The 19,132-nt window shown below is 39.2% G+C and overlaps 1 protein-coding gene across 1 annotated transcript in view; it reads left to right on the forward strand.

Moving 5' to 3' along the window:
- The window catches only part of LOC126092323 (ethanolaminephosphotransferase 1-like), a 91,357-nt gene that overhangs the window by 60,395 nt on the left and 11,830 nt on the right, over window positions 1-19,132 (forward strand). The window contains exons 6-7 of the mRNA XM_049907859.1: window positions 1,446-1,626; window positions 12,942-13,127. Of these exons, the coding sequence (XP_049763816.1) occupies window positions 1,446-1,626; window positions 12,942-13,127 (367 nt within the window). The remainder of the gene's footprint in view (window positions 1-1,445; window positions 1,627-12,941; window positions 13,128-19,132) is intronic.

Genomic DNA, 19,132 nt, shown 5'->3' on the forward strand with positions numbered 1-19,132 from the left:
TTCTGATCTATAAATTTAATAACAAAGAAATTTAAAAAAAATTCCTTGGGTTATAGTGGATGTTTCTCACAAGAGTTGTCAGGCAAATTTTTTCTGGTGTTTCTGCAGATATTTGTAAATTAGTTTTTGCAATGTATTGCTGGAGGTGGCTCAACAAATACAGCTCATCATGGCTTTTATATGACACCCAATGTTAACAGAAAACATTGGTTTGTTTCCTGTTATAAACAAAATTTCTTGTAAAGCGGATTGTTATGTGCCCATTTGATAGAGTGGCCCCAAATTAGTCAAGTGCGGTATTTGTTTTATCAATATGAATTAACAGGACAGTAAAACACAAAAAATAACCATTACTCGAGGAGCAACTGAGCAACAGCACTGCTGCTTGGTATTGACAGTCAGTCTGGACCAGGGCAGAGCTATCACTGCCAGAGTACTAATTATTCTTTGTGTTTTACTGTACCTGTTAATACAGAGCAATAAAACGGATATGGCACTAGACTAATTTGAGACCACACTATTGACTGAATATGTAAAATTCTGATTTACAAATCATTTCATTTGTAAAGGGAAAAAAAACCAATACTTTCCTATGACACTGGGCATTGTATGAAAGACATGGTGAGCAGTATCTGTTTGGGATTACTTTAGTTACACATTGCAAAAACAAAATTGCTGAAACACCTGAGAAAATGCACCTTAGGAGAGACACCCTGTATATGTGTCTCAACTAGATTTTACATATTTACTTGGTTGTAACAGTTCCTTGTTTGTTTTTATAGTGTAAAAGCTAGAAAAGAAATGGTACAAACTGCTGACCTTGTGCACAGTATATTCGTAAGTGTCTGGGAATAATGTAGTAACTAAAGTAGTTTTTGACCTTTCACCAAAGTTATACTGAAGGCAGGTATTTGAGACTTACAGTTATGTGGTGTTGTAAAATTGCACACATTATTGCATTAAAGATTGTATTAGCATCTACTTAGGACCTACTCCAGTCCAGCACATCTACTTGTGTATAGTTGGTAATGTGTCAGATGTTTGATGTCTGGGGATGGTACGAAATGCCAAAAGCCAGTTAATAGATAAAAAAAAAGAAAAAAAACGTTTAGCATATCAAGGCATGTGTTTTATTTCAATATTGTTGTTCTGGGAGAATTCAATTAATGTCATAGCTTTGGGAAACAATTTAAAAAAGAAAGTGACAGGCATACATATGGTAAAAATGCTCTCAAATTGTAATTAAAAATTAATATATTATGACAAGGAAAGACACAGAAATTAGAAACTAAATCTAATTGGTACCATAAATAAAATTTAATGTAATCAGTTTGTAGGATGTGTGTGTGTGTGTGTGTGTGTGTGTGTGTGTGTGTGTGTGTGTGTGTGAATTATTTTTTGTTTTTAATAATAATAATAATAATAATAATATTTCGTGGTTACAGGTCATACAGAGATGGGACAGGAAAGATGAGACCATTTACTGAAGCTGTTCGCCCTTTAGTGCCTGTTCTTTATTTCCTAACACTGTGCACGCTGTGGGTGTTAAAATCGCCTGGTGACATTATTAACACTGACCCACGCAGTGTATATTTAGTCACTGGGACCATTTTCTCTAATATATGTGTGAGTTTATTAGTTTATTTTCAATACTGCACAAAAGCTTCTATCATTGCTTAAATCATGTGAAAGTGCTAAGCCTAATATTGTATAAAGAATACTGCCAGCCATTGGCTTCCATTTGCCATTGGTGTCAAAAGTGCAAATGACGTTACATGAAGGTATGCCAGTATTGCTCACTCTTTCTGCGGAGTAATGCTATCTGTTACAAAGTCTTTGAAATAGTAGTATGTTCTAGTTCCAAATTTCTTAAGCTCTGAAAAATGCTCATTGCTTAAAGACTGAAGTATCGAAGAGGAAAACAATGTTAAAATATGAAACTGTCTGTTCAAAATAATGTGGCATGCTGGTGCAGGAGTGCCCAGACCAACACTTTGTTGTTATTGGTCACTCATGTCAGCCCTTAACATTGTTGTTGACACCAGTTGAGTGGTGCAGTTGTTAAGATTCTGAACTCGTATTCAGGAAGGGGGAAATGTTAGTTTTCAGATATTGTTGTGGTTGTTGTTGTTGTTGTGGTCTTCAGTCCTGAGACTGGTTTGATGCAGATCTCCATGCTACCCTATTTATCGTCCATGTTTCACTTCCATACAGGGCTACACTCCATACAAATACTTTCAGAAACTACTTCCTCACACTTAAATTTATACTCGATGTTAACAAATTTCTCTTCTTCAGAAACGCTTTCCTTGCCATTGCCAGTCTGCATTTTATATCTTCTCTACTTCAACCATCTTCAGTTATTTTGCTCCCCAAATAGCAAAACTCCTTTACTACTTAAAGTGTCTCATTTCCTAATCTAATTCCCTCAGCATCACCCGACTTAATGCGACTACATTCCATTATCCTCATTTTGCTTTTGTTGATGTTCATCATATATCCTCCTTTCAAGACACTGTCCATTCTGTTCAACTGCTCTTCAAAGTTCTTTGCCGTCTCTGACAGAATTACAATGTCATCGGCGAACCTCAAAGTTTTTATTTCTTTCCCATGGATTTTAATACCTACTCCGAATTTTTCTTTTGTTTCCTTTACTGCTTGCTCAATATACAGATCGAATAACAACAGGGAGAGGCTACAACCCTGTCTCACCCCCTTCCAACCACTGCTTCCCTTTCATGTCCCTCGACTCTTATAACTGCCATCTGGTTTCTGTACAAATTGTAAATAGCCTTTCGCTCCCTGTATTTTACCCCTGCCACCTTTATAATTTGGAAGAGAGTATTCCAGTCAACATTGTCAAAAACTTTCTATAAGTCTACAAATGCTAGAAACATAGGTTTGCCTTTCCTTAATCTTTCTTCTAAGATAAGTCGTAAGGTCAGTATTGCCTCACGTGTTCCAATATTTCTACGGAATCCAAACTGATCTTCCCCGATGTCGGCTTCTACCAGTTTTTCCATTCGTCTGTAAAGAATTCGCGTTAGTATTTTGCAGCTGTGACTTATTAAACTGATAGTTCGGTAATTTTCACATCTGTCAACACCTGCTTTCTTTGGGATTGGAATTATTATATTCTTCTTGAAGTCTGCGTGTACTTCACCTGTCTCATACATCTTGCTCACCAGATGGTAGAGTTTTGTCAGGACTGGCTTTCCCAAGGCCGTCAGTAGTTCTAATGGAATGTTGTCTACTCCCGGGGCCTTGTTTCGGCTCAGGTCTTTCAGTGCTCTGTCAAACTCTTCACGCAGTATCGTATCTCCCATTTCATCTTCATCTACATTCTCTTCCATTTCTATAATATTGTCCTCAAGTACATCGCCCTTGTATAGACCCTCTATATACTCCTTCCATCTTTCTGCTTTCCCTTCTTTGGTTAGAACTGGGTTTCCATCTGAGCTCTTGATATTCATACAAGTGGTTCTCTTTTCTCCAAAGGTCTCTTTAATTTTCCTGTAGGCAGTATCTGTCTTACCCCTTGTGAGATAAGCCTCTTCATCCTTACATTTGTACTCTAGCCATCCCTGCTTAGCCATTTTGCACTTCCTGTCGATCTCATTTTTGAGACGTTTGTATTCCTTTTTGCCTGCTTCATTTATTGCATTTTTATATTTTCTCCTTTCATCAATTAAATTCAATATTTCTTCTGTTACCCAAGGATTTCTACTAGCCCTCGTCTTTTTACCTACTTGATCCACTGCTGCCTTCACTATTTCATTCCTCAAAGCTACCCATTCTTCTTCTACTGTATTTCTTTCCCCCATTCCTGTCAATTGTTCCCTTATGCTCTCCCTGAAACTCTGTACAACCTCTGGTTCTTTCAGTTTATCCAGGTCCCATCTCCTTACATTCCCACCTTTTTGCAGTTTCTTCAATTTTCATCTGCAGTTCATAATCAATAGATTGTGGTCAGAGTCCACATCTGCCCCTGGAAATGTCTAACAGTTTAAAACCTGGTTCCTAAATCTCTGTCTTACCATTATATAATCTATCTGATACCTTTTAGTATCTCCGGGATTCTTCCATGTATACAACCTTCTTTTATGATTCTTGAACCAAGTGTTAGCTATGATTAAGTTATGCTTTGTGCAAAATTCTACCAGACGGCTTCCTCTTTCATTTCTTTGTCCCAATCCATATTCACCTACTATGTTTCCTTCTCTCCCTTTTCCTACACTCAAATTCCAGTCACCCATGACTATTAAATTTTCGTCTCCCTTCACTATCTGAATAATTTCTTTTATCTCATCATACATTTCATCAATTTCTTCATCATCTGCAGAGCTAGTTGTCATATAAACTTGTACTACTGTAGTAGGCGTGAGCTTCGTGTCTATCTTGACCACAATAATGCGTTCGTTATGCTGTTTGTAGTAGCTTACGCGCACGCCTATTTTTTTATTCATTATTAAACCTACTCCTGGATTACCTCTATTTGATTTTGTATTTATAACCCTGTATTCACCTGACCAAAAGTCTTGTTCCTCCTGCCATCGAACTTCACTAATTCCCACTATATCTAACTTTAACCTATCCCTTTCCCTTTTTAAATTTTCTAACCTACCTGCTCGATTAAGGGATCTGACGTTCCACGCTCTGATCCGTAGAACGCCGGTTTTCTTTCTCCTGATAACAACGTCCTCTTGAGTAGTCCCCACCCGGAGATCCGAATGGGGGACTATTTTACCTCTGGAATATTTTACCCAAGAGGACACCATCATCATTTAACCATGCAGTAAAGCTGCATGCCCTCGGGGAAAAATTACGGCTGTAGTTTCCCCTTGCTTTCAGCTGTTCGCAGTACCAGCACAGCAAGGCCGTTTTGGTTAGTGTTGCAAGGCCAGGTCAGTCAATCATCCAGACTGTTGCCCCTGCAACTACTGAAAAGGCTGCTGCCCCTCTTCAGGAACCACACGTTTGTCTGGCCTCTCAACAGATACCCCTCCATTGTGGTTGCACCTACGGTATGGCCATCTGTATTGCTGAGGCACGCAAGCCTCCCCACCAACAGCAAGGTCCATGGTTCATAGGGAGGTTTTCAGATGCTCTATCACATTTACCTCCCTATAGTTATTCAGTTTGACTCAGATCATTTTGCTTAGAACTTTCTTTCACATTATTATGTAGTTTCTTTGTGGGTGATACAAGGAATTGTGAGTGCCTGTTGTGGATGCTTTAGCAATTGGCTGCTGTCTATAAACAGCCGGGACAATCAACAAATTTGAGGCTTTTTCCTTGGGCTGAAGTGACATCTGTGGTTTCTAATGGCAGAAAATAAACATGGCAACTGACTGTATGTCTCTGTTCCCATAGACCTGAACAATAGATACAATGTATTCCCCATTGCTGGAAGTACATCTTATCCAAAATCTCATCTGTTGGGGCTGGCTGAATTTTCCTGTTAGGTTCAAATAAACCTAGTGTGTGGATATGCTGTTTTTTTAATAGCTTTTCATTAGGTGGGCAATGGAGATCATAAGAAAAATGACAGATCAGGATGAAAGTTCACTGTGCAGGTGATACACATAAAGGGTATCTGGGAAGTAACATCCATTAGGGTATAAATAAAATACTGCAATTGTTAAAGCAAGTTTATTAGTGAAACCTTGAAACAACACTTTCATATTACTTCTCTACATAATTGCCATTCAGATTAAGCATTCATCTTACCTTTTAATTATCTTTAGTTGAAAGATTGGTTTAATGGAACCCTCTATGCTAGTTTATCATGTACTAGCCTTTTCATCTTTGCTCCACTGTGAGAAATGTGTGAAAAGTTTTGCAGTCGTGATTGTGAAAATGAGAATTCATGATCTCAAAACCTTTACTTTTCCAACTTAATCCTCTTTAACATTAATACACTCCACACTACAGTGGTCCAGTAATGTTATTGCTTCTTTGTAGTGTTCGTGTGGGAGGGCTGCAAAACACTCATCTACAGTTGCAGTTAATTCTTGACTGGATGATAAATGCTGATCAGCAGGAAAGACTTTGAGCTTTAGGGTAAGATGGAAGTTTTAAGGAGACAAATTCAGAGATTATGACATATGTTCTAGCACTTTGTAGCACAGATTGTTCACTTTTCCCATTGGCCAGATACTTCTGTAGACATCTGTACTATCTCGGTGTGAGATGACTGTGTTTTTCTGCAAACCTTTTCTCTGTTATTAAATTTTTGCATCCAGATTCTTCAGGAGGTTAGAATTTAATCCCCATTATTGTTTTATGTTTTGAAGATAGTCATTAGTATTCCTTTCACATACCAAAACACCAATACCATTAGCTTTTCCATTGATGTCATTGTCTTTGCCTTCTTGGGAGTTGAAGAATCAGCTCTTGTCCACTGTTTCAATTTTTGTTTTGATTTTAGTGTGTAGGGATGAATTTTTATTTATTAATTTTACAAAAAGCTTTGTAGTACTAAATATTCTCCATCTCCAGCAATTCACACATGACAGAATCATTTGCAGTTTCACATGGAGTGTGTTAAAAGTTGTGCCAAATGCTGGGGAAAAAATTAAATGCCTAGTGCTGCAATGTAGGGGTGAGGCCACACACCTATAGCAACATACATTCAATTGAATCTGCTTACCTCTGTCTTGCCTTTGTATCCCTCTACAATTTTAATGCCCCCAATTTACACACACACACACACACACACACAGTACTTCGTTACCATTTAATACCAACTATTCCTTGAAATATTGACATTTGTCCTACCAACCAAGCAGTTCTTTTAGCCAATTTGCATCATAAATTTCTTTTCTCTCCAATTTTATTCAGTACTTCTTTACTAGTTATCCAATGTACCTAGCATCCTTTTGTGGAACCATGTTTCAGAAGCTTTTATTCCCTTTTGTCTGTGTTGTTTATCACTCTGGTTCCAGTTCTGTATAAGGCTGCACTCCAAACAATTGCTTTCAGAAAAAACACCCTAACTGGCAAATTTATACTAGATGTTAACATCATTCCCCTTTTCAGAAAAGGTCTTCTGGTTGTATCATCCTGCATTTTATATCCCCTTTGCGTCTGCCATCATCAGATATTTTGCTCCCCAATATCAAATTTCAGTTATTACTTTCAGTGTCTGTCTTATTTTCTCATCATCGTCTGATTTAGTCTGAGTACATTTAGTTGCCCATGTTTTAGTCTTATTGATTTTCATTTTATAACCTCTTTTCATTGCGTTCCGCTGCCCTTCCAAGTCCTTTTCCATCTCTGATGGCATTAAAACGTTGCCGGCAAACCTTAACGTTTTTATATCTTCTCCCTGAACTTAAGTTCCCTCGTCAAATTTATCTTTGGTTTCCTTAATTGTTTGCTCAGTTCACAGATTGAATAATACGGGGGATAGGGTGCAAGTCTCTCTCTCTCCCATCTCAACTTCCGCCTTCTTTTCAAGTCCTTTGACTCTTGTAATAACTGTAATCTGGTTTCTATCCAAGTTGTAGAGAGCCTTATTTGTCTTTCATAATTTCATAAAGTTCATCGCAAGCAACAATATTAAAAGTTTTATCTAATTCTACAAATGCTATAAATACAGTTTTACCAATGATCTATCTTCTATCTAGGACGAGTCATAGGTTCAGTGTTGCTTAGCATGTTCCTAGATTTCACTTGCACCCAGGGAAAGGGGTGGGGGGGGGGGGGAGTTGTAATGCTCCCATTCTTTGTTTTTTCAATAAGGCTACACATGGAACTGCCCACCACACACACACACACACACACACACACACACACACACACACACACACACACACACACACACACACACACCAGGTCATTCTAAATACCGAGCACCCCAGGGAACTCAACTTTCATTTGCTGGATATCTGGCTGTCAAATTGGTGTTTCCTGAGCTGGGGACTGGTGAATGTCCCTAGTTCTCTGTAACTGTTAGTTCTGGGCATGCTACAGTGACTACCATATGAAATGTTGTGGGTAATAGGGAATGGGTATACTGGCTTAACTTCCTGAATTGTGAAGATGGTAAAAAAATCTCTATATAGCAAACCTTGATCTCAAGCTGTGCTGTGCCAGTGAGCTGTATGGCTGTTCAGGCAGAACTGTAGTTAGCAGGTGACCTCTGGGGAACCTGGAGCAACTCAGCTGTAAAAGTTTATTCAGGCAAGTGGGATCCTCTGGGTGGACACTTATTCCGTACCTGCTCATGGGACCTCTGTGAAGCCTAAGTCTCTTTCTTCTACTCCCAGTGTTTCGGGTTGTCTATTGGGCAGTATTAATATCCAAACCCCAGAGCACCCTTTTGTGGTTAGTCCACCTGAGAAATTTGTGAATGACAGAGAAAGCAGTAAAATAGTAATGGACCACATCCTATGATAAATAACATGTTTATTGTTGTTAAACATGTAGCAGGTTTGTTTGGAAATTCTCTCTGTAAAGCTTTAAGTGGACTTGTGTTGCAACGTAAATTTATCAAGAGGCTGCATGGTGGTACACTCCTAATCGTGGTGCTGAAAATACTCTAACGTCAGACAGAAGGAGAGAACCAAAAACATATTTCTGTTAAAACGGCGTTCCCACTGTTCCCAAAATCCAACTGAGAGACAAAAATCATCAGGCCAAAACGATGAGGCCCAGAGCTGTCAGACCATGTGTCCTTGGCCCTATTTGATGGATCAGATGATGACTATACCGTTGATGATATGGATGTCAGCATCTGCCAGAGGGAGTCCCTCAAGTAACCCCGCACCTAACTGTTACAATCTTCCCACCACAGAGGAATAGAACAAATCGTCATCTTAAAGATGACTTCCATACTTCATTGGAACTTGAAGGGGTTTTAGGACACGTGGAGGAACTACGTTTATTAGCTCATTGTAGACCAATGTGTTTATGTCTTCTGGACAGTCATTTTAAATTATCTGATGCTCCTGAGCTATCTGGCTACATTCTCCACAAAAAGGACAACCTTAGTGGAGAGAGAGCAAAAGGAGTAGTGCGTATTTTTGTAAACAGCACCTACTACTCCTCTCTTTTCTCCCTCACAACCAGCTTACAAGAAGTCGCTGTATCAGAACTCGTACATTATAGGTTAGCCACATCTTCCCTGTACCTGTACTCACACAACCTAGATGAAGAGGCTCTCCGCAACTCCGTGCTCAATTCTCCTGCCCCTACCTACTCTGTGGTGATTTTAATGCACATAATGTGCTTTGGGGTTCTGCAACCACATGCCCCAGGGATAGAGCAATTGAGAGCCTTCTCATGCCCTCATTTGCGTGTTTCTTGAATGTAGGGCAGAGCATGTCCTGTAGCACTGCAACAGAATAATTTGTGGCTGTTGATCTTTTGGTATGCTCTTTGGCTCTCACTCACTCCACTCACAGGGAAATGGTCAATGACTTGCACCCAAGTAATCCCTTCCTTGTGTGGCAGGAGGAGTGGTACCCGAAAGAAAGCCACCATGATGGGTGTCCAGTAGGGCAGACTGGGAACTTTACAACTAACTAAATGTGGAATCTTGTAGCCTTTTGGATAGTGAGAATGAAATATGAAATGTTGCTTAGAATGAAATGTTGTCGAACTATTAGAGACAGAAAAAGGTATGGCAACAGTTCCTGATAGCCACAAATAGGTCTTCTAACAACGAAGTTGTACTGTAGACATCAGGGAGGATTTTTGCATGAGGAGGGAGGTACCCAGTGGCTGCTGTGTTCGGGATTGGAAGTCTCCAGACCAACCCATGTGAAATTGACCAGACTGTGGTGGCATAGTTTTTCGTACTTACCACCATCGCCAGTCAGGTTTCAACCTTTTGTGACACTACAGAGTGGCTGTTGAGAGGGGAGTTGGGACTTCAGTTCCACAAAAGATGAAGAATAAAACTGCCCTTTCTCCACGTGGGAGCTGCAGTCCACATTCTGCAGCTTGTGAAGCATTATATGATCATGATGTGTCCGTTATAGTACGCCACGGCACATTACGAGACGGAGCAAAGAAATTCCTCATTGCCTTTTTAAACTCATTTAGGCAGCTGAATACTTTCCCGATTCATGGCGAGATACAATTTTAATTCAACTTTTAAAACTTGGGAAAGACTGCACGTACCCAAGTAATTATCACAGTGTTCCCCTCACTAGCTGCATGAAAGGACCAGATGGTCAACTGCTGCTTTGTCTGGCTCATAGAATCCAGGCAAGTTCTTAGTCACTTCCAGCTTAGCCCTCCTGGAAGTGGCTGTGCAACAGACTTCCTTTACCAACATCAGTTAATGGGTATATTTTTTGACATTGTGATGGTCTACAATATGACCTAGGAAGCATATTATCCTCCCAGCGTTCTTTGTTGCTGACTTACTGTCCTTTGTTCCTCTTTGAGCCTTATAACGACGACTTGCAAGTTGCAACTGGCAGCCATTCGATGGTTGAGAGCATGGGCAGAGGAAAAGGATTTTAATTTCTTCACCGAGAAGTTTGTGTGCATTCTTTTTAACCAATCACATTCTGTTTTTAACTTTTGGGAGTTGCAGATGAGGTATGCTGTTCTCAATTTTAAAGACAGGGTGCGGGTCTGGGCCTCAAAATTGATTGAAAACTTACATGGTTGCCCCACATTACGGATGTGAAAAAATAGACCATAAAGCACTGAGTATTTTAAAATGTCTCAGACAATTCGTGGGGAGCAGATTGATAGTGTCTGTTCTAGTTTTACAGACCCTTCGCGCAAATTCGGCTTTATTATGGGTGCATGGTGTATGGGTCCTCACGACACTTTTATTTAAAAATAACAAAATTGTGAAAAGAAAAGTTGCTGCTCACTATACAGTGGAGATGCTGAGTCACAGATTTTATTTAAAAATGTTGGTCTTGGTGCACCATGAGGGAATTTGGCTGACCACTAGAGCCTTTAGAACCAGCCCTATACCAAGACTTAGTATTGAGGCTTCACATCAGTTGACAACTCCTTATAGTGTGACAGGCTAATAAAACACAGTCCATGCCATGTACATCTGCATGTCATACCATTGCTCAGTCATCAGTTAAAAGGCTTTTTCAGAATCAACAATAGGCGATGAGGTCCTGTGGGATTGTCTTGTAGAGATAGGTGTGGCTGGTTTCAAAGTTTTACACTAATGTTGGAGTAGATTGCCACCATGGCTCCTACAGAGACACAGAACCTTTTTAGATTTGATGCATTATAAGAAAGATTGTACTCCAGTTTTTACTTTTCAGTCTCTGTTGGTTTTTAGCATTTAAATAAGCATCAGAGTTTTAAAGTTGTGTATATTGATGGTTTCAAAGAAGGGGACTCCCTTGGCTGTTCAGTATCTTTCCCCAACTTTGTCTTCAGGATTTGTCTTTCCTGCAAACATAATGTATTTTCTGCAGAGGTCCAGGCGATCCTGAAGACAATGGAGCAGATGAGGCATCTTTGGGGCAAAGAGTCTTTCATCTTCTCTGAATTCATTAGTGTCCTACAATCATTGCAGCACATGTATTCAACAGAGAATCTGGATCAGCTAATACATAACCAGCTGTACTTCCTTCAATGGTGGGGGAAGCAGATATCATTCAGCTAGGTACTGGGACTGTGGGAATTTGAGGAGAAGAACAAACAGGCCAAGTTGTAGAGGCTCGCAGGAAATGTGACATGATATAATGTGCCAGTCGCCTGCAACTTGTCATTTTCCCTGTTATGTCAGAGATCCGTGCTGTTTTGGGGGAGGGGGATATGTTCCAGTGAGGGACAATAAACTGCTGGTGATGAAGCCAGCTGTCCAGCCCAAGCGTACCCCGTGCCAGTCATTGTGAAGCCACCTTGTCGCCTCTCCAAATTCTACACTGTCCCCTAACAGATGACTTCCTACTCCAGTGGGAGGATACCCCAGTCTGTTAGGCCTGTAGTGTGCACATCACCTGTATGCCATATTTTTAATGAGTGCACTTTATGTTGTATGAGAGAGCAGAAGAAAATTACAGTGGGGTGTCTACTCTCTATTTTCAGCTGATGATGAGATGAGTGTGAGGAAGGTTTTAAATTTTTGTGGTGTGTCTGGACTCAAGCCTAAGCTTTTAGGCAAGAGATTTTAGTGTGTTGCTGAGTGGTTGGTTCGGCTCATCCTTTTTTTCAGCATTCGGGCAGCCACAACTATCTGCTGTATTCTTGTACTTCCTTCTCTTGATTTTCCTTTTTTACTATACTTTTTCAGTTAGATGATGACAAGATTTATGTCATTCATTATGTGTGATATGTTTTAATAATAATAATAATAATAATAATAGGTATTCCATTATGCGTTCAATCCACCCAATCTCATAGTCTACTTGTATGCAGCTCTGCTCACAATCTGTTCCACATAGAATATTCCACCTGTCATGTAAGACTTGCACACAGCACCCCTCAGCAGTCATGTCAAACTCATCATGTATCTGATCAATACAGTAGCTAAAAGTGAAAGCAGCTACATCATACAGTGTTGCAAGTACTGTGTTGTGTTCTGTACGTTTACAACAGACCAACTGACTATCAGCATGAATGGCAACCGTCAAACCAGCTAACAACAAACTTGACCTTCCAGTTGCTACACATGCTTTACATCACAACACCAACTGTGATATTATACTACTGTGTGTAAAAGTAGTGTTTCAAAGATTTTTCTATGTGCAATGAGAAATGTGTAAATTTTACAATAAATTTGATTGACAGTTTCTAACTATATTCTTGAACTTCATTATGGGAATTCCCACAAGACTTGCTGTTAATTGTCGTTTCTTACAAATTTGAAAATACTGATTTATGCGCAGTTATTCATGTGACATTGTTCAGAATTTGGTCTTAGCTTAAATTTGAAATGTGTATATTGTTACTTTGCTTTTTTTCTTGTAATACATAATACATATAATTTGTTGTTCTTTCAGTGTCGGCTGATTGTAGCTCAGATGTCCTCAACAAGATGTGAAATATTCAACTGGCTATTGCTGCCGGCATCAGCAGTTGTAGCACTGACTTTGGTGCTGCCTGTCCCATTGAATGTAGAACTAGGTTTGGTGTACTCTCTCACCGTGCTTGCTACATGTGCACATATCCATTACGGAACCTGTGTGGTGAGTAGAATTTGAAGAATACTTTGGAAGACTATGGAGTTGGCAGGGAGTTCGAAATAGTCATGTAGTAAGATTAGCTTCTGTCCATGTACATTGTGGTTTGTCATTATAATTTGTGAATAGTGTTTTAGTTAGGCTTTAGCTTAACTCATTACTTGTCCAGTAAACAAGTACAACCTGCCATTTTTTTACACATTTTGATTCATTACCTTTTGGCCAGGAGAAAAACTGAAGTGCTTCTGCTCAACATTAGGTACACTTCTTCTGCAGTGTTATAATAGAAACTGGAAGATTAAGATCAGTAGTTAGTCAATCACATTAAAGCAACTAAAACATCTGTACTTCATGGAATAACACGTCTACTTATACATCTATGACAGAGGTTCAATAAATATCCATTGTAATCATCAATATACCTCTGTTATTCCCAAGAACAATTTATTCATTTTTAATGTAATTCCCCTTTAGGATTCTGAACATCCTCACCATTTTTAACAACTCCAAAGAATGGGAATTTTCAAACTATCTGAGCTCTTGTGCACACATTCTCTTTTGTGCAGAATTTTTATCTGTGAACAATTTGTTTGTGTTTTGGAAGAAGAAGAAATAACAGAGACCCCTTTCAGATGAATACAGGGGATGCAGCAGCAATTCATGCAAACTTGCCATGACAACTCGTGCATAAAGATGCTGGATATTTTTGTGGTGAAACTGTTAAATATTTTGTTGAGGTGTCACAACACTTTCTTTTTCATTGTTACCATCAGTTTCTTATTAAGTGTCCAGTATCTCACTGCGGTTTTGCCCAGTGACTGTTATTTCCTTTTTGGAAGAAGTCTATGACTACAGACCCTTTGCTTCTCTGTCATCATGCCAGCGGCCTCTGCTAATTCATACTTAAACAATCAGTGCTACTCATGTCATGGACTCAGTCAATGATTTTTTCAGTAACCACATCTGCTAGGCATCGTGGGCAATCTTCTTCAAAAACAGATGTTGGACTACATTTAAATTAATTGAATTAATAAAGTACTGCTGTTAATGGTAAAGGGACCATAGAAACTTTACCCAATTTCACCTTTTTCTCACCACAAATTTTCCCACCCCAAAGAAAAATAATACTAAATTTTTCCTAACAAGCGAAAACCACATAGCACAATACTGAAATGCTGCACAGTCAAAATTGACCTTTGAATCAGTGTCATTTTTGTTTTAGTGTAATCTAACGGATGGAGACACAGAGTATTAACACCAACTCACATTAACAGTGTCTTCTGTCTTCAAACAAGGGAAATTCTTCATATTCTGCAACTCACTGTAAGATGTATGGCAGAACGTATTTCAGGAGTTGAGAACCATAGGGGCCTAAAGCACACAGTTGCCGATATTGAACAGCATGACTGCATGCTCGTGTTGTAGAAGGTGTTAGGGGTGTAAGTGCAGATGTTGTGATCATTGGTACGTTAATATGTACCAACATCAGTGTGTTAGTTGTATTTTCTCTGTGTTTAACAGTCTTCCCGCAGACACATCATATAGTTTGCTACCTGATGTTTTCTGCACAGTTGTAACTGCACCATAGAGTACACTACCCCTTTCAGTATAGACTAACTGTTATGCGGCCAAGCGTCTACCATGAACTGACATGCTTCTCATGGGAAAATAAGCATTAATGGCTTTCTCTTGCCACATGCACTTCGAGGTACTAACCAACCTAAAAACATAATACTTCTAATAGGTATAATTATTATTTTGTAAATACCATAAATACTGATGGAATGTTATTCAGTACACTGTCCTCAGTTATCAATGAAAATATGTGCACTTATACCCATAACCCCCTGTATATTGATTTTATGGTGGACCACCTTTGTGTGTTCTGTAGGCCCACATTGTATATGTGAACATTCATGAAGAGCTGTCTCACTGATTTCTGTTATATTCACTTCCATATGGGCACAACACACTATTTTGTTGCTGTGTGCTGCTCGGTTGTTATCTAGGGATGTCAACATAAGTTAGTGTCTACATCACCTATGAAGTAGTACTTTGTAATCAGAGGTAGAGTGGTGTCAAGTTATACAGAAACCAAGGCTAGCTAAACCTATTATAGTATGTAAAACGGACACTGAGGATTTCAGAAACTTTATAAGCATTACCGACATCACTACCAAACCAAAAGTTGCTGTACATGGTAACAATGTACATTTCAGAAATTTTACAATGATGAAGTTTTCAATAGGTTGCCAGGAACGGTTGTTTTTAGTAACATTCTTCACTGGTGTCTTTGGAGGCAAACATTTTCTACATTTCACATTGAGGGAGACACAGATTGTCATTTCCCCACAGCTTGTAAATGCCTTGTAACATATAGTGCCCAAATACAAAGGTGGAAGGCAAATATGAACTGTGAAACCCAAAGACTAAACAGTACTACTAGATTTGATGCCTGAAGTGGACAGATGGTGTTATCTAAACCTCAGGTCAAGGAATGTGCATTATGAAAATAATGAGGACAATGAATTTTTGGAATAATTCATAGTAATGGATGTTGTACATTCAGTATGTGTTTCTCATGTTTTTATTCTGTTTTCACTTTAATAGCAAAATGTACAGCTACCAGAAATACACTATTATCACTGGCCTATATGTGAAAGTTGTGTAAATTAACCTTAATAATAAAGCCTTGAATATTAATATAGGATGTCAACACTTAAGGCGAACCTAAAAGATTGGCAGTTTGCCTGTAAATTTTTTTTCACAAACATTTATTTTTGTTAAAACTTCTTGTTTGTGCTTTGGGCCCTGGTGGTTCTCAGTGCCACATTGCTATTTTGACATATATTAATGTTTCTTCCTATTTACAGATAGAATATGGGAAGAATGAAAAGCTTATATGTCTGTGTGGAATTTGTTAATAGTTGTGTTTTATCTTCAAGATCGCTACTGAAGTGAAGTACATTGATTAGCCAAAAAATTGTGACAATCTGCCTACTATTGATATAAACCTGTCCAGGCGATAGCAGGATCACCTGGCGAGGAATGACTGCCTGTCAGACACAACCACAGTGCATGTAGTATCAGTGAGAGTATTGTCTGTGTGTAGAATTGGGAAGGAGTGCAATCTTTCTAATTTGACCAAGGGCAGATTGTGATGGCCCGGAAGTTTGGCAAGAGCATTTCGGAATGTGCAGGTCTCGGGTTTTCAAGGAGTTCTATGGTGAGTGTCTTCAATGCATGGCAAAACTGAATTGAAACCATGTCCAGGCATCGGGGAATTGGGCAGCTACCCCCATTACAGATGTCAGATGTAGTAGGCTGGGCAGACTGGTAAAACAGGACAGACAGCAAACTGAGGCAGAACTAACATTAGACTTCAATGCTGGGTAGAGTACAAGTCTGTCTGAACACTCACTGTGCAAAACATTCCTAACGATGGGCCTCTGCAGCTGACGATCCGTGCATGTGCCAGTGTTAACACCTTGACATCAGTGACTATGACTGAAATGGGCACACGACCATCAGCACTGGATGTTGGCGCAGTGGCAGAGCGTTGCAGAGTCTAATGAATCCCAATACATTCATCATCATGCTGATGTGAGCGCGTGAATCTGTCAGGTGAACAGTGCATTGACACGTGTACTGCGGGTTGGAGACAAGTTGGCGATGGCTTCATTATGCTCCAGGGAACATTCATCTGGGCATCCATAGGTCCAGTGGAGCACGTGCAAGGCACCACAATGGCCAAGTAATAACCTACACTGGTTGCAGACCATGTAGACCCCTTCATGACAATCGTGTTTGCTGAAGGTAGTGGCATTTTTCAACAAGATAATGCACTGTGTGATAAGGCCAGGAGTGAGATGGAGTGGTTCAAAGAAAACAATGGTGAGTTCAAAGTGATGTGCTGGTCCCCCAACTCGTCAGATCTGAACTCGGTCGAACACATTTGGGATGTGATTGAACGTGGGTTCAGAGCTCATCGCCGCCATTCCTGGAATTTACGGAGCTCATCGCCGCCATTCCTGGAATTTACGGCAATTACGTGACTTGTGTGTGCAGATAGTGGAGCCAACTCCCTCCAGCGGCCTGCTAAGACCTATTGCTTCGATCCCACTAGGTGTTGCTGCTGTTATCCATGCCTAAGGGGGACATACAAGCTATTAGGTAGGTGACCATAATGTTCTCACTGATCAGTGCATACAGAGCTCAGGATTAACCGTAAATTCTACCCTAAGTACTGCTTTTTGAAATTAATAATTATATTTTCACAAGATATTACATTTCTTTCATAAAATATTTGTCACATCAGATTTTATAGCTCTTCATTTATACCCACCCTCCAGTTAGAGAAAGAGACAGTGATTAAGAAAACCAAAAGCCTTTATTGACTTCCTTCTTTGACAGGGGAGCAAAGTATTTTTATGATTAGTGATGAAACAAAATAGACAAGCAAATAATTTTTGGATTACTGATTAATTAATAAAATACTAATGCAGGAATAACAAATCTAAACAAAGGAAAAAAGAGAATGAATGAATTAGAACTTCTGTTAAACAAGGGGGGGGGGGGGGGGGGGGGGGGTACGGAAGGGGGAAAGGATACCTGACAAAAAATGATGAAGATGCTTAATATGAAAACAGTGGGATTTGGAGGCTTCAAGATGTACAAGAGAAAGAGATTAGGAGAAATTACAGTGTAGACAGGAGTAGAAACACATGCTGCATTTGAGAACCAAGAATGTTCACAGAGGCTCTTGTTGGCTGATGGTTACACTTGCATAGAAGCAATTGAGCTGCTCGTTGACCTGGAATATCACAGTGAGGTGCTGTACAACATTCTTAATACAGTGGGATTATTATGTATCAGATGTTTAAAGTACAAGGGCACATGCACAGGGAGACGCGCACGTGGAAGCGTGTGGATGACCGCGTGCATGCATCGCACCTATGTGCATATGATAGAGATGGGCAAAACAGTTCTTTTTGGATCAGAACTGGTCACCCACTGGAATGAACTAGCTCGTTTTCGTGACTCACCACTCACCATTCATTCACAAAAAAATTAGAACGAAGGTGCACTGCCTTTTTAATTCAGGTCACTAAACCAGTATATTTATCTGAGTTGCCCTTATTTTGATAGAAAATATGAAGAAGAGCAATAGTTTTGTGTTATGTCTGTAGTAATTTTCAGATACAAAAGTTTTAAATTTCGTCTACTGATACGTTATAAATATTACAACAAAATCCTAAATATTTTTTATCAAGTTGAAAAATTTTGGGAACCAAGACTGATTTTTATTATATTTTGATATTTTTATTGGAAAAAACACAATATAAGAATTATAACAACTGTAATTGAAGTGTATTTGCAGTCATCATTTACAGTCAGTATTTCGTATACAGGGTGTTACAAAAAGGTACGGCCAAACTTTCAGGAAACCTTCTTCACACACAAATAAAGAAAAGGTGTTATGTGGACATGTGTCCAGAAACGCTTAATTTCCATGTTAGAGCTCATTTTATTACTTCTCTTCAAATCACATTAATAATGGAATTGAAACACACAGCAACAGAACGTGCATGGGATGTGTGGAAGTTTTAAAAGCATGGCAGTTAATTTTGTATTTGACACATTTTCTGATTTTAACGAAGTGATTTTAAAATTGATATTGTATTTGGGATAACAGACTTTACCCAGTTTGTCATGTTTTCTGCAGTCTGTCTGCCTTCGAATTGTGAGCACTCTAGAAGGTATGACTCGAGTTGACTCCTCTCAAACTAATTTTACTTACACTCATCCACACATCAGGCTTATGACAGACTGCCTTTTCGGTGGCTGAAAAATTTTTAAATTTTACTGCAAATCATTTTTAAAAGCTGTGCATCTAATGGAATACATTTACTTAATGTAAACGACTTTATAATATTAAAAAAGTTACTTGTTGGTTGTTGTAAATGAGAAGCAGTTGAAGGTGAGAGCACCACAAAGGAGATAAATCAGGA

The sequence above is a fragment of the Schistocerca cancellata genome, chromosome 7, assembly GCF_023864275.1.
Source record: "Schistocerca cancellata isolate TAMUIC-IGC-003103 chromosome 7, iqSchCanc2.1, whole genome shotgun sequence".
Classification (NCBI taxonomy): Eukaryota; Metazoa; Arthropoda; class Insecta; order Orthoptera; family Acrididae; genus Schistocerca; species Schistocerca cancellata.